General features: G+C 44.6%; 1 protein-coding gene across 1 annotated transcript in view; it reads left to right on the top strand.

The window, feature by feature from the left end:
• NAALADL2 (N-acetylated alpha-linked acidic dipeptidase like 2) overlaps window positions 1–12,955 on the top strand; it is a 1,070,337-nt gene that overhangs the window by 1,038,673 nt on the left and 18,709 nt on the right. Inside the window, exon 11 of the mRNA XM_029617369.1 lies at window positions 1,029–1,124. Within this exon, the coding sequence (XP_029473229.1) occupies window positions 1,029–1,124 (96 nt within the window). The remainder of the gene's footprint in view (window positions 1–1,028; window positions 1,125–12,955) is intronic.

Genomic DNA, 12,955 nt, shown 5'->3' with positions numbered 1-12,955 from the left:
CCTCTCTTCCATGTGACTCTTGGCTCCCTTTTACTTTCATCCATATCAAGTAGTCTTTCCTCTCTTAGGGTAGGATATCCTAACTCCAACACTAACTGGGAAAATAGGTGGGAAAAAAAGGAGTGGCTGGAGTGCCCTTTTTAAAATCAAGAACACTCCAACCACTCCTTCTGGAATGATCAGAATATAAGAACTTAAGAAATTGCTATGCTGGGTCAGACGAAGGGTCCATCAAGCCCAGCATCCTGTTTCCAACAGAGACCAAACCAGACCACAAGAACCTGGCAATTACCCAAACACTAGGAAGATCCCGTGCAATTATTAGCAGTGGCTATTCCCTAAGTAAACTTAATAGCCATTAATGGACTTCTCCAAGAACTTATCCAAATCTTTTTTGAACCCATCTACACTGACTGCACTAACCACATCCTCTGGCAACAAATTCCAGAGTTTAATTGTGCGTTGAGTGAAAAAGAATTTTCTCCGATTAGTCTTAAATGTGTTACTTGCTAACTTCATGGAGAGCCCCCTAGTCCTATTATTCAAAAGTGTAAATAATCTTTTGCTTTACTGCTTCACCGGAAGGAAGAAAACACTACATCCAGTCCATCCAGAAGCCAATGGGAATCACTTTTGTAGCAGCTGATGTCAACGGCAATCTCAAAATAATACAAATCCTCAAAACTCCAAAGCTGCTTCCTTGATCTTCTCTACTCCCAAGCAGAAAAATCCTCTCTCCTCCTGATCAGTCCACCTGGGGGATGGCAAAGACCCAAATTACATGCTAGGGGGAATTTTTATAAGCCCCGTAAGCCTTCCTACAAAAAAGATGGGGTTGTGCAAAAGAGGATCCCCAAAAATTGTCCATCCCCTACTATCCTAAAACAAAATAGAGCAATAGGTGACAGGCAAAGCTGGCTCACACTTTAAAACAATTTGTAATTACAGTATCTAAGCAAATCTAGAAAATATCTAAAAACCAAAATCAAATACTGAAAGCTCAACTCTTTGTTTCTTCTTTATCACAGATTCCCAGTTTTCTCTCTGAGGCTGTTTTTCCTGCAGATACCACTGAAATTGAAAGCCTGGATCCCTCTTTCATCCTTCATACTATCATCGCCAAGGTAGGAGATCAATGCAATATTTAAATGAATATTTATCAAAATGTAATGCTTATTTTACCGTTAGAATAAAATGTCTTTGAATTATTGCTCTTAGAATGCATTAATTTGCTGTCACACTACTTTTCTAGAATTATGTGCACCTGTAATGTATGAACAAATAAATACAATAAAAATGTTCTTGGCTCCAAATCAGCTTAACCATTTTTGTTGCCCTTCAAATAAGTGTCCTCATTGTTGCCAAGTCAATGGGCACTGGTTACCCCTGGATTTTATACCACTCAAAGGGAAAATTGCCCAGAGAAAAAGTCCCAGCAGACAGGCTCCTGCTTTTTCTGTGCGTACTTTCCCTCTAGAAAATAATGGAGTGAATTTTCAAAACATACACATGCATAAGTAGTTAGTACTTGCGTACATGCTGTTACCTGAACATCAGAAGTATGCACATATTTTCAGTCTTGTGTGCACATTTATGCTTGCAAAAAAGGGGGCAGTCTAAGGGACATTCTGGTGCAGGGCCAAAATGTTCACGTGCAATTTGCAATTTTAGAAGAGACGCGTATACATTTGGGAACTTATTCATGTAATTCAACCCGCTAATTATCTTGCACATCTGATATCAGACTTGTCTATTGTCTATTATTGGTTGGGTGGGAGGCCTGAGGGAACTGGGGGAGTTCAGGGTGAAGAACTAGATTGCAGAGAGATTGGGTGAACTGATGGATATTTCAGCAAACTGGTGATTTCAATTATGTGCACATGTTTAAAATATACCGACTTCCATATATATAACAGGATTTTATGCAAGCAAATTACAGTTGTTTTTAGAGATGTGAATCGTGTCCTCGATCGTCTTAACGATCGATTTCGGCTGGGAGGGGGAGGGAATCGTATTGTTGCCGTTTGGGTGTGTAAACTATCGTGAAAAATTGTTAAAATCATGAGCCGGCACACTAAACCCCCCTAAAACCCACCCCGACCCTTTAAATTAAATCCCCCACCCTCCCGAACCCCCCCAAATGCTTTAAATTACCTGGGGATCCGGCGGTGGTCCAGAACGGCGGTGGTCCGGAACGGCCCCCTCAATAGAATCGTGTTGTCTTCAGCCGGCGCCATTTTTCAAAATGGCCGCCGCAAAATGGCGGCGGCCATAGACAAAAACAATTCGACGGAGGAGGTCGTTCCGGACCCCCGCTGGACTTTTGGCAAGTCTTGTGGGGGTCAGGAGGCCCCCCCAAGCTGGCCAAAAGTTTCCTGGGAGTCCAGCGGGGTTCCGGGAGCGATTTCTCGCCGCGAATCGTTTTCGTACGGAAAATGGCGCCGGCAGGAGATCGAGTGCAGGAGGTCGTTCAGCGGCGGTCCGGAACCCCCGCTGAACGACCTCCTGCAGTCGATCTCCTGCCGGCGCCATTTTCCGTACGAAAACGATTCGCGGCGAGAAATTGCTCCCGGAACCCCGCTGGACTCCCAGGAAACTTTTGGCCAGCTTGGGGGGGCCTCCTGACCCCCACAAGACTTGCCAAAAGTCCAGCGGGGGTCCGGAACGACCTCCTCCGTCGAATCATTTTTGTCTATGGCCGCCGCCATTTTGCGGCGGCCATTTTGAAAAATGGCACCGGCTGAAGACAACACGATTCTATTGAGGGGGCCGTTCCGGACCGCCGCCGTTCTGGACCACCGCCGGATCCCCAGGTAATTTAAAGCATTGGGGGGGGGGGGTCGGGAGGGTGGGGGGTTTAATTTAAAGGGTCGGGGTGGGGTTTTAGGGGGTTTTAGTGTGCCAGGTTTTCCTGCCCTCCCCCTTCCCCCGATTTACGATTTTTTAACGATAAATTGGGGGAATTGGTATTGTATCGTGGCCCTAACGATTTTTTGATGATTTAAAATATATCGGACGATATTTTAAATCGTCAAAAAACGATTCACATCCCTAGTTGTTTTCACACCTAAAATATAGATGCGTATGTTTTTAAAATACATAGGAAAAGAATGTGCTTTCAATGCATTGCAGATAGTCACATGTAAGGAAACATATGTATATATGTTAGGGGTAGACATATGCATATTTTATAATCTGCGTGTATCTGATACACGCAGATTATAAAATGCTGTAGCGGATCTCCATGCGGCATGGAGAGGCATGGATGCATATATGGGGTGCACAGAGTTGCTTGAAAGTTATGCTTATTGGGCACGATATTCAAAGCTCATTCAATGCTATTTAGTCGGATAAGTGAAAACTATGTGGCTAATTAGTGGCTGCTGAATATGTGCCCAAGTTCAGCGGCCACCACTGAGCCGTATAAGTCCCTAATATGGATAAAAGTACACACACAACAAAGTAGGGTAATACTAGGCGGATCGGGAGTAGAGCGAGTCAGCCGTTTAACTTATACTGATATTTGGAGTTAGCCGCATATGTTTTACATCAAAGTTGAGATGCCCCATAGAGCAGGTCTAAACTTAGCCGGGTAGACTTATCCAGTGAAGAATGCACATATAAGGGTATATTCAGTGACTTTGTTGTGCCGCTGAATATATATCGTAACATAGTCAGATTAGTGTAACTGGCTAAGGCCATTGTGTGTCTGTGGGAAAAACCCTTAGTGAATCAGGTACTAAGTTTCTTACATTGCCAGCTTTGAATATCTACCCTATTGTGTGTAGATTTGAAAATGTCATCTATGTGTATTATTTCCCTCACCCAAACTAAACATTAGAGATGTGCATTCGTTTATCACAAATTAACGAAATTTCCTAATTTGTCGTGGGTCGGGGGCCCCGAACCCCGAAAACTGATTTTCCCCGAACTACGAGGAAAATTAGTTTTTTAGGTTTGTATGGGGGGAGGGGCACATTTTATTTTTTTAAATAAAAAACCACCCCAAGCATTAAAATTTACTATAATACAACCCTTCCCCCCCCACCATCCCAATCCCTCCCCAAGACTTACTAACATCCCTGGTGGTCCAGCGGGGTCCCGCGAGCGATTTATCCCTCCGTGCCATCGGGCTTTTGGGCCTGCCTCGCATCAAAATGGCACCGATAGCCTTTGACCTACTATGTCACAGGGGCTACCGGTGCCATTGGTCAGCCATTGTCACATGGTAGGAGCAATGGATGGCCGGCGCCATCTTGTCTTGTGGGGGACAGGATGGTCCCCCAAGTCTCGCCAAAAGTCCCTGGTGGTCCAGCACAAGATGGGGGAATGGGAGGATGGGGAATTAGGCCTGTAGACCCTGAAGGCATTTTTTTTATTTTAATATAGTTAACCAGTTCTGTTCTGAATACAGCTGACTAAGGATAAAGTTATACGGGTACCTTTAGATTTGCTCTGACCACTTAGCTGAATGAACTGAGTTGAAGAGTTGAAGAGTGCAGATACACTCAGTGCTATCCAGCTACATTTAAACCCCCCACTCTGGAATGCTTCTATTTTTTTAATCCATTAAGTGTTAGCCAGACAATCATTTTGCATATTGACCTCATGATGTACATGAAGATGAAAGAATTTACCATGGGGGGGGGGGGGGGAGGGGAAGAAAAAACAGCAAAATCCAGATAGGAAAATCTCCCAGCACATCATTCGAAGCTGTATAGCAGAGTGAGATGGGTAGTGGTGTCAAAGGTGAGACTAAAACTGAGAAGAGCTAAATGAGAGTAAGGACAATGGTCAGCACAGCAAATCATTAGCTTTCATACAAGAGATATCTGCACTGGGTCTAACATGGCTTCTGACATGAAAACAGTCAAGCACATTATTCATGAAGAAATGATTAAACGGACTGCACATGCAAGGTGACCTAGTTTCCCTATATAATATACAGCTTGCAAAGAAACAATAATGAATTAATTTTTACAACGTACCTTTCTAATACTGATTAAGTTAACTATCTGTCACTTTTTAAAATTCTATTTCACTTGCCAGTTTTTATCACATGAATCTTGACTCTTACAAAAGAAAACAGCTAAGGCTGCTTCCATCAAAATCCAATATTAATACCACAGGCCAGAGACAGTGGCCTTATGGTTAGAAGAATGACCTGGGAACTTAGGTGATCTGGGTTCAATTCTTGCTTCTGCCACTGATCCTCATTGTGATTTCGAGAAAGCCACTTAATCACCCATTGTCTGAAGTACCTACTTACACAGTAAGAGACAGGTATTTAAAAAAAAAAAAAAAAGCTGATTACCTGGCAGCTTTTGCCTGAAAATGGACTTAAATATAGGGTCCAAAATTTAGACCTGCTATTCATTTTCCTAGATTTAAGGGTACATACTCAAAAAGCCATTTAGACAGATAATGGGAAAGTTATCCATCTAAATGGCTTAGGCGCATTTTTAAAATGCTTACTCTGCTAAATTCTAGCTGTATAATGAATTATCTGGCTAATATTTAATTGGGCAAGTTGGGGCATTCCTGGAGTGGGAGGTAGGTGTTCTGGGGAGGAGCCATAGACATTCCATAGGGCAGGTCTAAAGTTATCTGGATACCACATATCTGGTTAACTGTGACTTATCCAGGTATTTTCAGCGGCATATCCCGGTTAATTAGCTGGAAATGGGTATCTGGCTAACTTAACTAGCCATTTAGCGGCTGAATATTTACCTCTATGAGTCTTAAATTACTGTTGCATTTTGCAGTCCATGGACTAACCCTGTGAACTGCCATGCTCACCTCCTGCCCGGATCTCGGCCGCCTTCACCAGATGCCGGTGTCCCCATGCTGTGGAAGGCTGCCAGTCCCGTGCCACTGGGTTCCCAACTAGCGTGGGCATGCACACCTAAGGCCAGAATTTAAAGAGACTGTGTTAGGAGCTTCCCACAACTCCTGTTGATGACATCAGCAAGCTAAGGCCTCCAAACCATGACTTCCTTGCCTCAGCAATAGGTCAACTTCTTCAAAGTATGCTTACCTCAGCATGCCTGCAGTCCTGTTCCTAGCTCTTCATTCCAGTGTTCCAGTTCTTGTTCCTCTGCTCCAGTCCTTGTTCCTGAGTTCCTGGTCTTCATCTTCAGTTCCTGTCTTCAGTGGTCAGTCTTCCACCCCTGTCTTCCTGAGTTCCTGGTTCTCATTGCCCATCTCATCATCCTCCATCCTCCTTGTCTTCTTCGGATTGACTTCTGGCTTTGAGTTTGTATTGGATCCTAACTCTGACTGAACTCTGCCTGCCTCTGACCTCAGCCTGAACCTGATCTTGATCACCTGCTGCTGGTTTCTGACCTTGCTCCTCGTCTGTTTGCTGGCCTGTACTTCTTGACTCAATGGATATTCACCTCCACAGAGGCCTGTGTCTATGTCCAGCTGGCCCCAGCACCCAAGGGCTCAACCTAAGGGGAATATGGGCTGGTATTGATGAAGCTTCAATTGGGCTGCTGCTTCAGCCAGCTCTGCCTGCCAACAGTAGGGACCTGTAGGCACATGTGGCACCAACAGTAGGGACCTGTAGGCACATGTGGCACCAACTCCACCTCGACCTAAGCATCCATGCCCACAACAGATTGCCAATACCATGGACCAGGTTGATCTGTCCACATTACAAGTGATTCCTGGTCTAGCCCCAAAATTATAGGCACAACAGGTGGCCTTGGAACTTATGGCCACCACTATGGACCATGTCATGGTGCAACTGGACACCCCAACCTAGCTTGTTGCTCCGTCTCCCCCAGTGGAAATATCAGTGCCACCTTCAGTCCCCCATCGACCTCTAATCCAACTACCAGCTCTACCCCTGTATGCCGAAGATTTCTTTTTTTTTTTAATTTAAATTTTATTTCGATTTATTCAAAATCCAGGAAAAAACAAGGTAATATAATAAAATAATTTGAAATGTACATCAAGACCAGATGAACATAACCACAGTTGTATACAATGTCTCAAGTCCACATTAAACTTGGGGGGGAGAAAAAATGAAATTTAACAAGTAATTAAACAAGGAAAAGGAGTAGATAGGGTATAATTGAATAGTCAGACAATCTACCCACAAAAGATAAAAGCAAGATCTCAAATTTTTATCTTCATTAAATGTTTCTAGACGTAAAGGGTCAAAAAAACACAGATTTAGTATTCTGCTATGAAACTAAACATTTGCATGGAAATTTAAGAAAGAAAGTAGCACCTAAATGCAACATCTTCTCCCTTAAAGAAAGGAAATACTTCCTTCTCTTTTCTGTCTCTCTTGACACATCAGGAAAAATGTGTTTTTTCTGTCCACAGAAGGAAACGTGTTTATTCAGGCAATATTTTACAAAAACAGTATCTCTATCTTTATCTAAGCTAAAGGACACAATTAATGTAGCCCGCATAGGAACAAGGTCAATAGAGGATTCCAAAAAAGCAGAGGCATCTAAACTTTCTTGTCTAGTTGTCTCTAAAACCCCATTCAAATTTACAGATTGTTTGGGCAAGTAATCTAGATAATCATCTGAAAAACTCAGGATATCTCTCAAATACTTTTTAAACATCTCAATAGGAGACAAAACCCTAATAATAGGAACATTCAGAAATATTATGTTTTTACTAAAGACCAGGTTTTCCAGAACATCTATGTGATTATGGACAAACAAGCTGTCCTTAATAGAAGATAAACCAGCATTTTGCACAATTGATAATACCCCATTCATATTTGAGATAGAACTTTCCAATAAGTCCAAGCATTTATCATACCCATCTAGATTCTCTTTAGTTTCAGCTGTGAGATATGTTTTGAGTTAGAGACTGATCTAATTTAGCAACCATCTTCCATATATCTTTTAATGTAGCCACATCTGGAACTTCCATTTCTACATTAGACAATGAAACTAATGAGGAATTAGGTAGTTCAGATGCAGAAGATTGAGACATTTTAGCAACAATACCAACTTCATTAACAAAACTTCTCTGTGAAACAGGCTGTTGCAGATTAGAAGAATTAGGAATATTCACAAAAGAAAGAGTCTAGATGCCAAGGGCGGTACCAAAGGTTGGGGTAGTGATTGAATGGTGCCTGAAATTAAAGAAACCTCTATATTAGAGGTTTATAAACTATAGTTCAATACTGGCAAGTTACCCAATTGGAGAACGTGTTTGTCCATCAGTCTTCTCTGCATTCCTTGAATTGGAGAAGAGGGGATCACTTTACTTTTTTCTTTTCTTCCCCAGCAAGCAGAAAAAGCATAATCCATGTGCCCCTTTGGCATGGCGGCTTTGGCAGCATGCCCTTAATTAAATAATCAAGTGTCCTTGACAGATGACATCACAACTGGGGCAGGGAGGACCTCCCGGTAGTCAACGCCAACAATGAAGGCAGCATGCTCTTCTTCACTTGGGCCACTCAGCACTCTCTTCTCCTCTCTCAAGTCTCTCTCTTCTGGGAAAACACCGCAGGCACCTCGATTAAATAATCAGGTGTCCCCGATGTATGATGTCACAATGGCGGCAGGGAGGACATCCCAGTGGTCAGTGCCAACAATGAAGACTGTGCGCTCTTCCTCACCAGAGCTGCTTGGCACTCTATCAAGTCTCTCTCCCTTGCACTGGATATTTCTTAGTCAGTGCTACATGCACTTCTAATGTCAGATGGTACTTTTTACGAGGTGAAAATTATTTTTATACTTTCACTCCTTGATGGAAAGGCATTAATGTGGGTTTCTCCCCGCATTGACCTGATCCTCCAGGATCTCCAATGGTTCATGTCCACCTTAAAATAAGCATTTGATTAGCCTGGCTGTTTCCCATGATGGACTCAAACCTCCTATATCTGTGATAGGGTACACTGGCCTTAACCGAATATGTGATCAAGTTCCGAACCATGGCCACAGAATTGAATTGGCAGCAAGACAGTTTGATAGTAATTTTCTTGGAGTGCCTATTGCAAAAAATCAAGGATGAGCTTGTGGCTCTGGAGTTGCTGACTTCCTTGGTAGCACTTATTGGCCTCACAGGGAAGATAGACAGTCACCTCAAGGAGAGGGCCTGAGAGCACCACACCGCAAAGAGAGATAGAGCCTGGGCACCTTCTCACAGGGAAGATAGAAAGTCACCTCAAGGAGAGGGTCCAAGAGAACCACACCGCAAAGAGAGATAGAGTCTGAGCACCTTCATGTCAAGATTTTGGCCTACCTGATTTCCCCACCTCAAGAGATTTGTCATCAGAGGAGCCGATTGAATTGGGCCGGAACTGTATTTCCTTTGAGGAGAAGACCAGGGGCAGATTGTATGGCTTTTGTCTGTATTGTGCAGCCTCAGGCCACATGTTAGCCCAGAGCCCTGTGTAGAATGGAACCGTATCCTGTCCAGAGGCAGCCAAACATATGACCTTCAATCTGGCTATACAATCTCCCCAGTTCCTCTTGTTAGTCTCCTTGGGTCAGTCCTCAGTATGCTTCACAACACAGGCCCTGGTGTATTCCAGTGCTGAGGGGAATTTTGTGTGACTGGAACTCATGGATCTGCATTTAATTCCATCGATTCCCGGGCTGGTGACTCATACCAGAGTACCCCTCACATTAAGAGTAGGACCCGTGTGCTTAGAAGTCATTAGTTTCCACGTTCTGCCTAGAATTATGAGTCCCATCATTCTAGGCCTACCAAGGTTGTGGAGACAACAGCCATAATTTGACTGGTCCACAGCATAACTCACCCAATGGGGACAAGAGTACATGGTATCCTGCTTGGAGTCTGAAAGGTCCCCCCACTCACTTCTGAACCTTCCAACCCCTGGCAGAGATTCCTAAGGAATGCGGATCTCCCCACAGCATCTCCAGGAAAACATGCTTAGAATAGTATTTGGACAATTTAAAGAGCAATTGGGACAAGAGAGATCCGAGCATGACTTTACAGAAGGAACACCGTCTTGTCAAGGAAAGGCTAGAGTCCCTTATTGCTAAGAAGTATGAAGTAATCTGCACCCTATGTACCCTTCAGCATAGAGAGGACACTCTCCCATTGCTGGTCCACCCAGAAGAAGGTGTTCCTTTACATGAGGTTCCATTGCCATGCCTAGAATTGCATGAAGTAGAAGATAAAACCAATCATTTGGTTGTGGGAACTACCTCGCAAGCCATAAAGCCCATAAGGATCTGAAGGGTTCTTCATGGTTGGAAACCCCGCAAACTGAAGGCCTCGAAAGGAGGGGGCTGTTGCATTTGATGGTCTGCGGGTTAACCATGCGAATTTCCGCATTCACATCCTGTCTGGATCTCAACCGTGTTGCATCGGAGGTGGACCCTTGGGCTGAGATGGGGTTGATGCAACCCCTAGGTGAGGACTGAGAACAGTACTGGAACTTGGGCACCTATGAGACAGAGAGTATCTGGAGGCGCTCGGGCAAAGATAGGCCGAAGCCTGATAAGTCCACGTCCAGGGAGTAGGCTAGGAGAGGCATCAATGACAGGCTTGGATCAGGGCTGGTGGCAAGCGGAGGTCATGGCAAGCAAAGTAGAATTCTGAACACGGAGAAATCTATAGCATAGTAGGGATGTGCAGACAAAAAGTTTTCGTTGATAAGTTGAAGTTGAGGGTCGATTTCGTTCAATATGGACATATGGAGAATTCCATAAGTTGAGGGTCTGTCCATACGTTCACCGGTTCCCTAAATAAAAATTTAAACCCCTCACCCTCCTTAATCCCCCCCCCCCAAGACTTACCAAAACTCCCTGGTGGTCCAGTGGGGAGTCAGGAAGCCATCCCTGTATTCCTTTGCGAGGTGCACGTGAAGTCGGCGTCACGTCGAGTGACGCAAATGTCACGTGCTCCTCCGCACCTCCGCTCCCGGACCCCCGTTGGACCCAACCGGAACTTTTGGCCAGCTTGGGGGGGCCTCTTCCAACGTATTCAACATAGCTATGTTGAATACGTTGGAACTCATGATGCATTTCTCCTCAAACCTTTTTTTTCTCTTTTAAAAATATAAGTTGCGTTTTACATATGCGTTCAAAACGAATGCACACCCCTATAGCATAGTCAATCAAGGTGATGGTCTGATCACGGAGAATTCAAGCATAGTCAAGCATAGCAGAGGTCTGGGTCTGGAGAGAGGTAGTGGAAAAGTCAGGCGCAGCAGAGGTCTGGGTCTGGAGATATGCAGGAGGGTATTCAGGCATAGCAGAGGTCCAGGTCTGGAGAAGGGCAGAAGAGTAGTCAAACAAAGCAAAGTCAATATCCGTAGAGTCCGTCCAACACATAGACAAGGCAGGAATGAAGAAGACAGGAACTGGGAACAACGAAAGTCAGGAACATGGAATAGACAGGATTCTCTATCAGCAACAAGTACTCGGAGTATGAGGAGACCTGTTGCAAAGGCAATGCTATGGAGCAAGGCCTGAGCTTATATACACTGGAGAGTTTGACATTATCATCCGGGGCTGTGGCCAGGTTCCACCTGGGCCATTTAAAAGGATTAGGGAGGGGTGCAGCGCTGGCGTCTCTCCGCAGGCCATGCAGAGAGGCCCGATGAGCACTGGTATCTTGACTGGAAACACTGGGGACCATGGCAGAGCCGCCAGCGAGGAGGAACCAGGAGCTGGAGTCTGTGTAAGAAGGTGAGAGGGCCATGCTGCGGGTCTGCTGTGGATGGCACGCGTAACAAGCCATCTTCGCCTGACGCTGGAGTTCCCATTCGGCGGAAGGCCGCCAGTCCTATGCCACTGGGCTCCCAACTAGCATGGTTACTGCCTTCTTCATGGCCAACTCTGACACCTGCATGAAGCAGGCCTTCTTAGGCACATGTGCGCGATTAAAAGGCCTGAATTTACAGGGACATCATCAGGAGCCTCTCACGGTTCCTGTTGATTACATCTGCCAGCTAAGGCCTATAAAAGGCTTCTGAACCCTGACTTCCTCGCCTAGGCAATAGGTAAGCTTCTTCAAATTGTACTTGCCTCAGCATGCCTGCAGTCATGTTCCCAGCTCTTTATTCTGGTATTTTTGTTCCTCTGCTCCAGTCCTTGTTCCTCAGTTCCTGGTCTTCATCTTCAGTTCGTGTCTTCTTCTGTATTCAGTCTTCCGCCTCTAGTTCCTGGTCCTTATCATCAATCTCCTCGTCCTCCATCCTCCTCTCTGTTCCTTTTCTCCTTCAGATTGACTTCTGGCTTTGAGTTCGGATCAGACTCTGACTCTGACTGAACTCCACCTGCCATTGACCTCTACCTGGACACTGTCACTGAGTGTACTCTGCCTACCTTTGACCTCAGCCTGAACCTGACCTTGATCACCTGCCACCTATCCTGACCACTGCTGGAATCTAATCTCATGTGTGCTAGTCTGTACTTCTCGACTCGATGGATCTTCACCTCCACAGAGGTCCTCATCTAAGTCCAGCTGGCCCCAGCACCCAAGAGCTCATCCTAAGGGGAACATGGGCTGGTATTTGTGAAGCTCCAGTTGGGCCTCTGCTTCAGCCAGCATCAATGGCCAATGGTGGAGTCCTGCAGGGCCCCTCTCCACAGATGGTGCCAACTCCACCTCAGCCTTAGGGTTCACACACACACAACAATTGGGTTCCTAGTGCTGAAAATTAGTGTTAGCAATTTTTTCTTGTCCTAACTTTGCCTCTGTAGCTACCCTCTTTTTAGGATAAATTTGGAAGCCTAGTTATAGGATCCTAAATTTAAGGATGCTTCCCTAACTTTCAGTAAATTTTCAAAAGATCTAATTTAGGAGTGTAGCTAAACCCTTTTAAAATTGGCTTTTTTTGTGTGCAGAGTTTCATTACACTGGCATATATTGTGTTGCAGTAAATTTCTCTTGTTTAAAGTGTTATATAAATGCTGAAATAATAATACAAATAATTTCTTTGAGATCTAATGGCAGGTTTGGACTGAGAAAGTAACAGGCATCCATCAAAATCATTCTT

This window comes from Rhinatrema bivittatum, chromosome 9 (assembly GCF_901001135.1).
Source record: "Rhinatrema bivittatum chromosome 9, aRhiBiv1.1, whole genome shotgun sequence".
Lineage (NCBI taxonomy): Eukaryota > Metazoa > Chordata > Amphibia > Gymnophiona > Rhinatrematidae > Rhinatrema > Rhinatrema bivittatum.
This window is presented reverse-complemented; position numbering and strand designations above follow the sequence as displayed.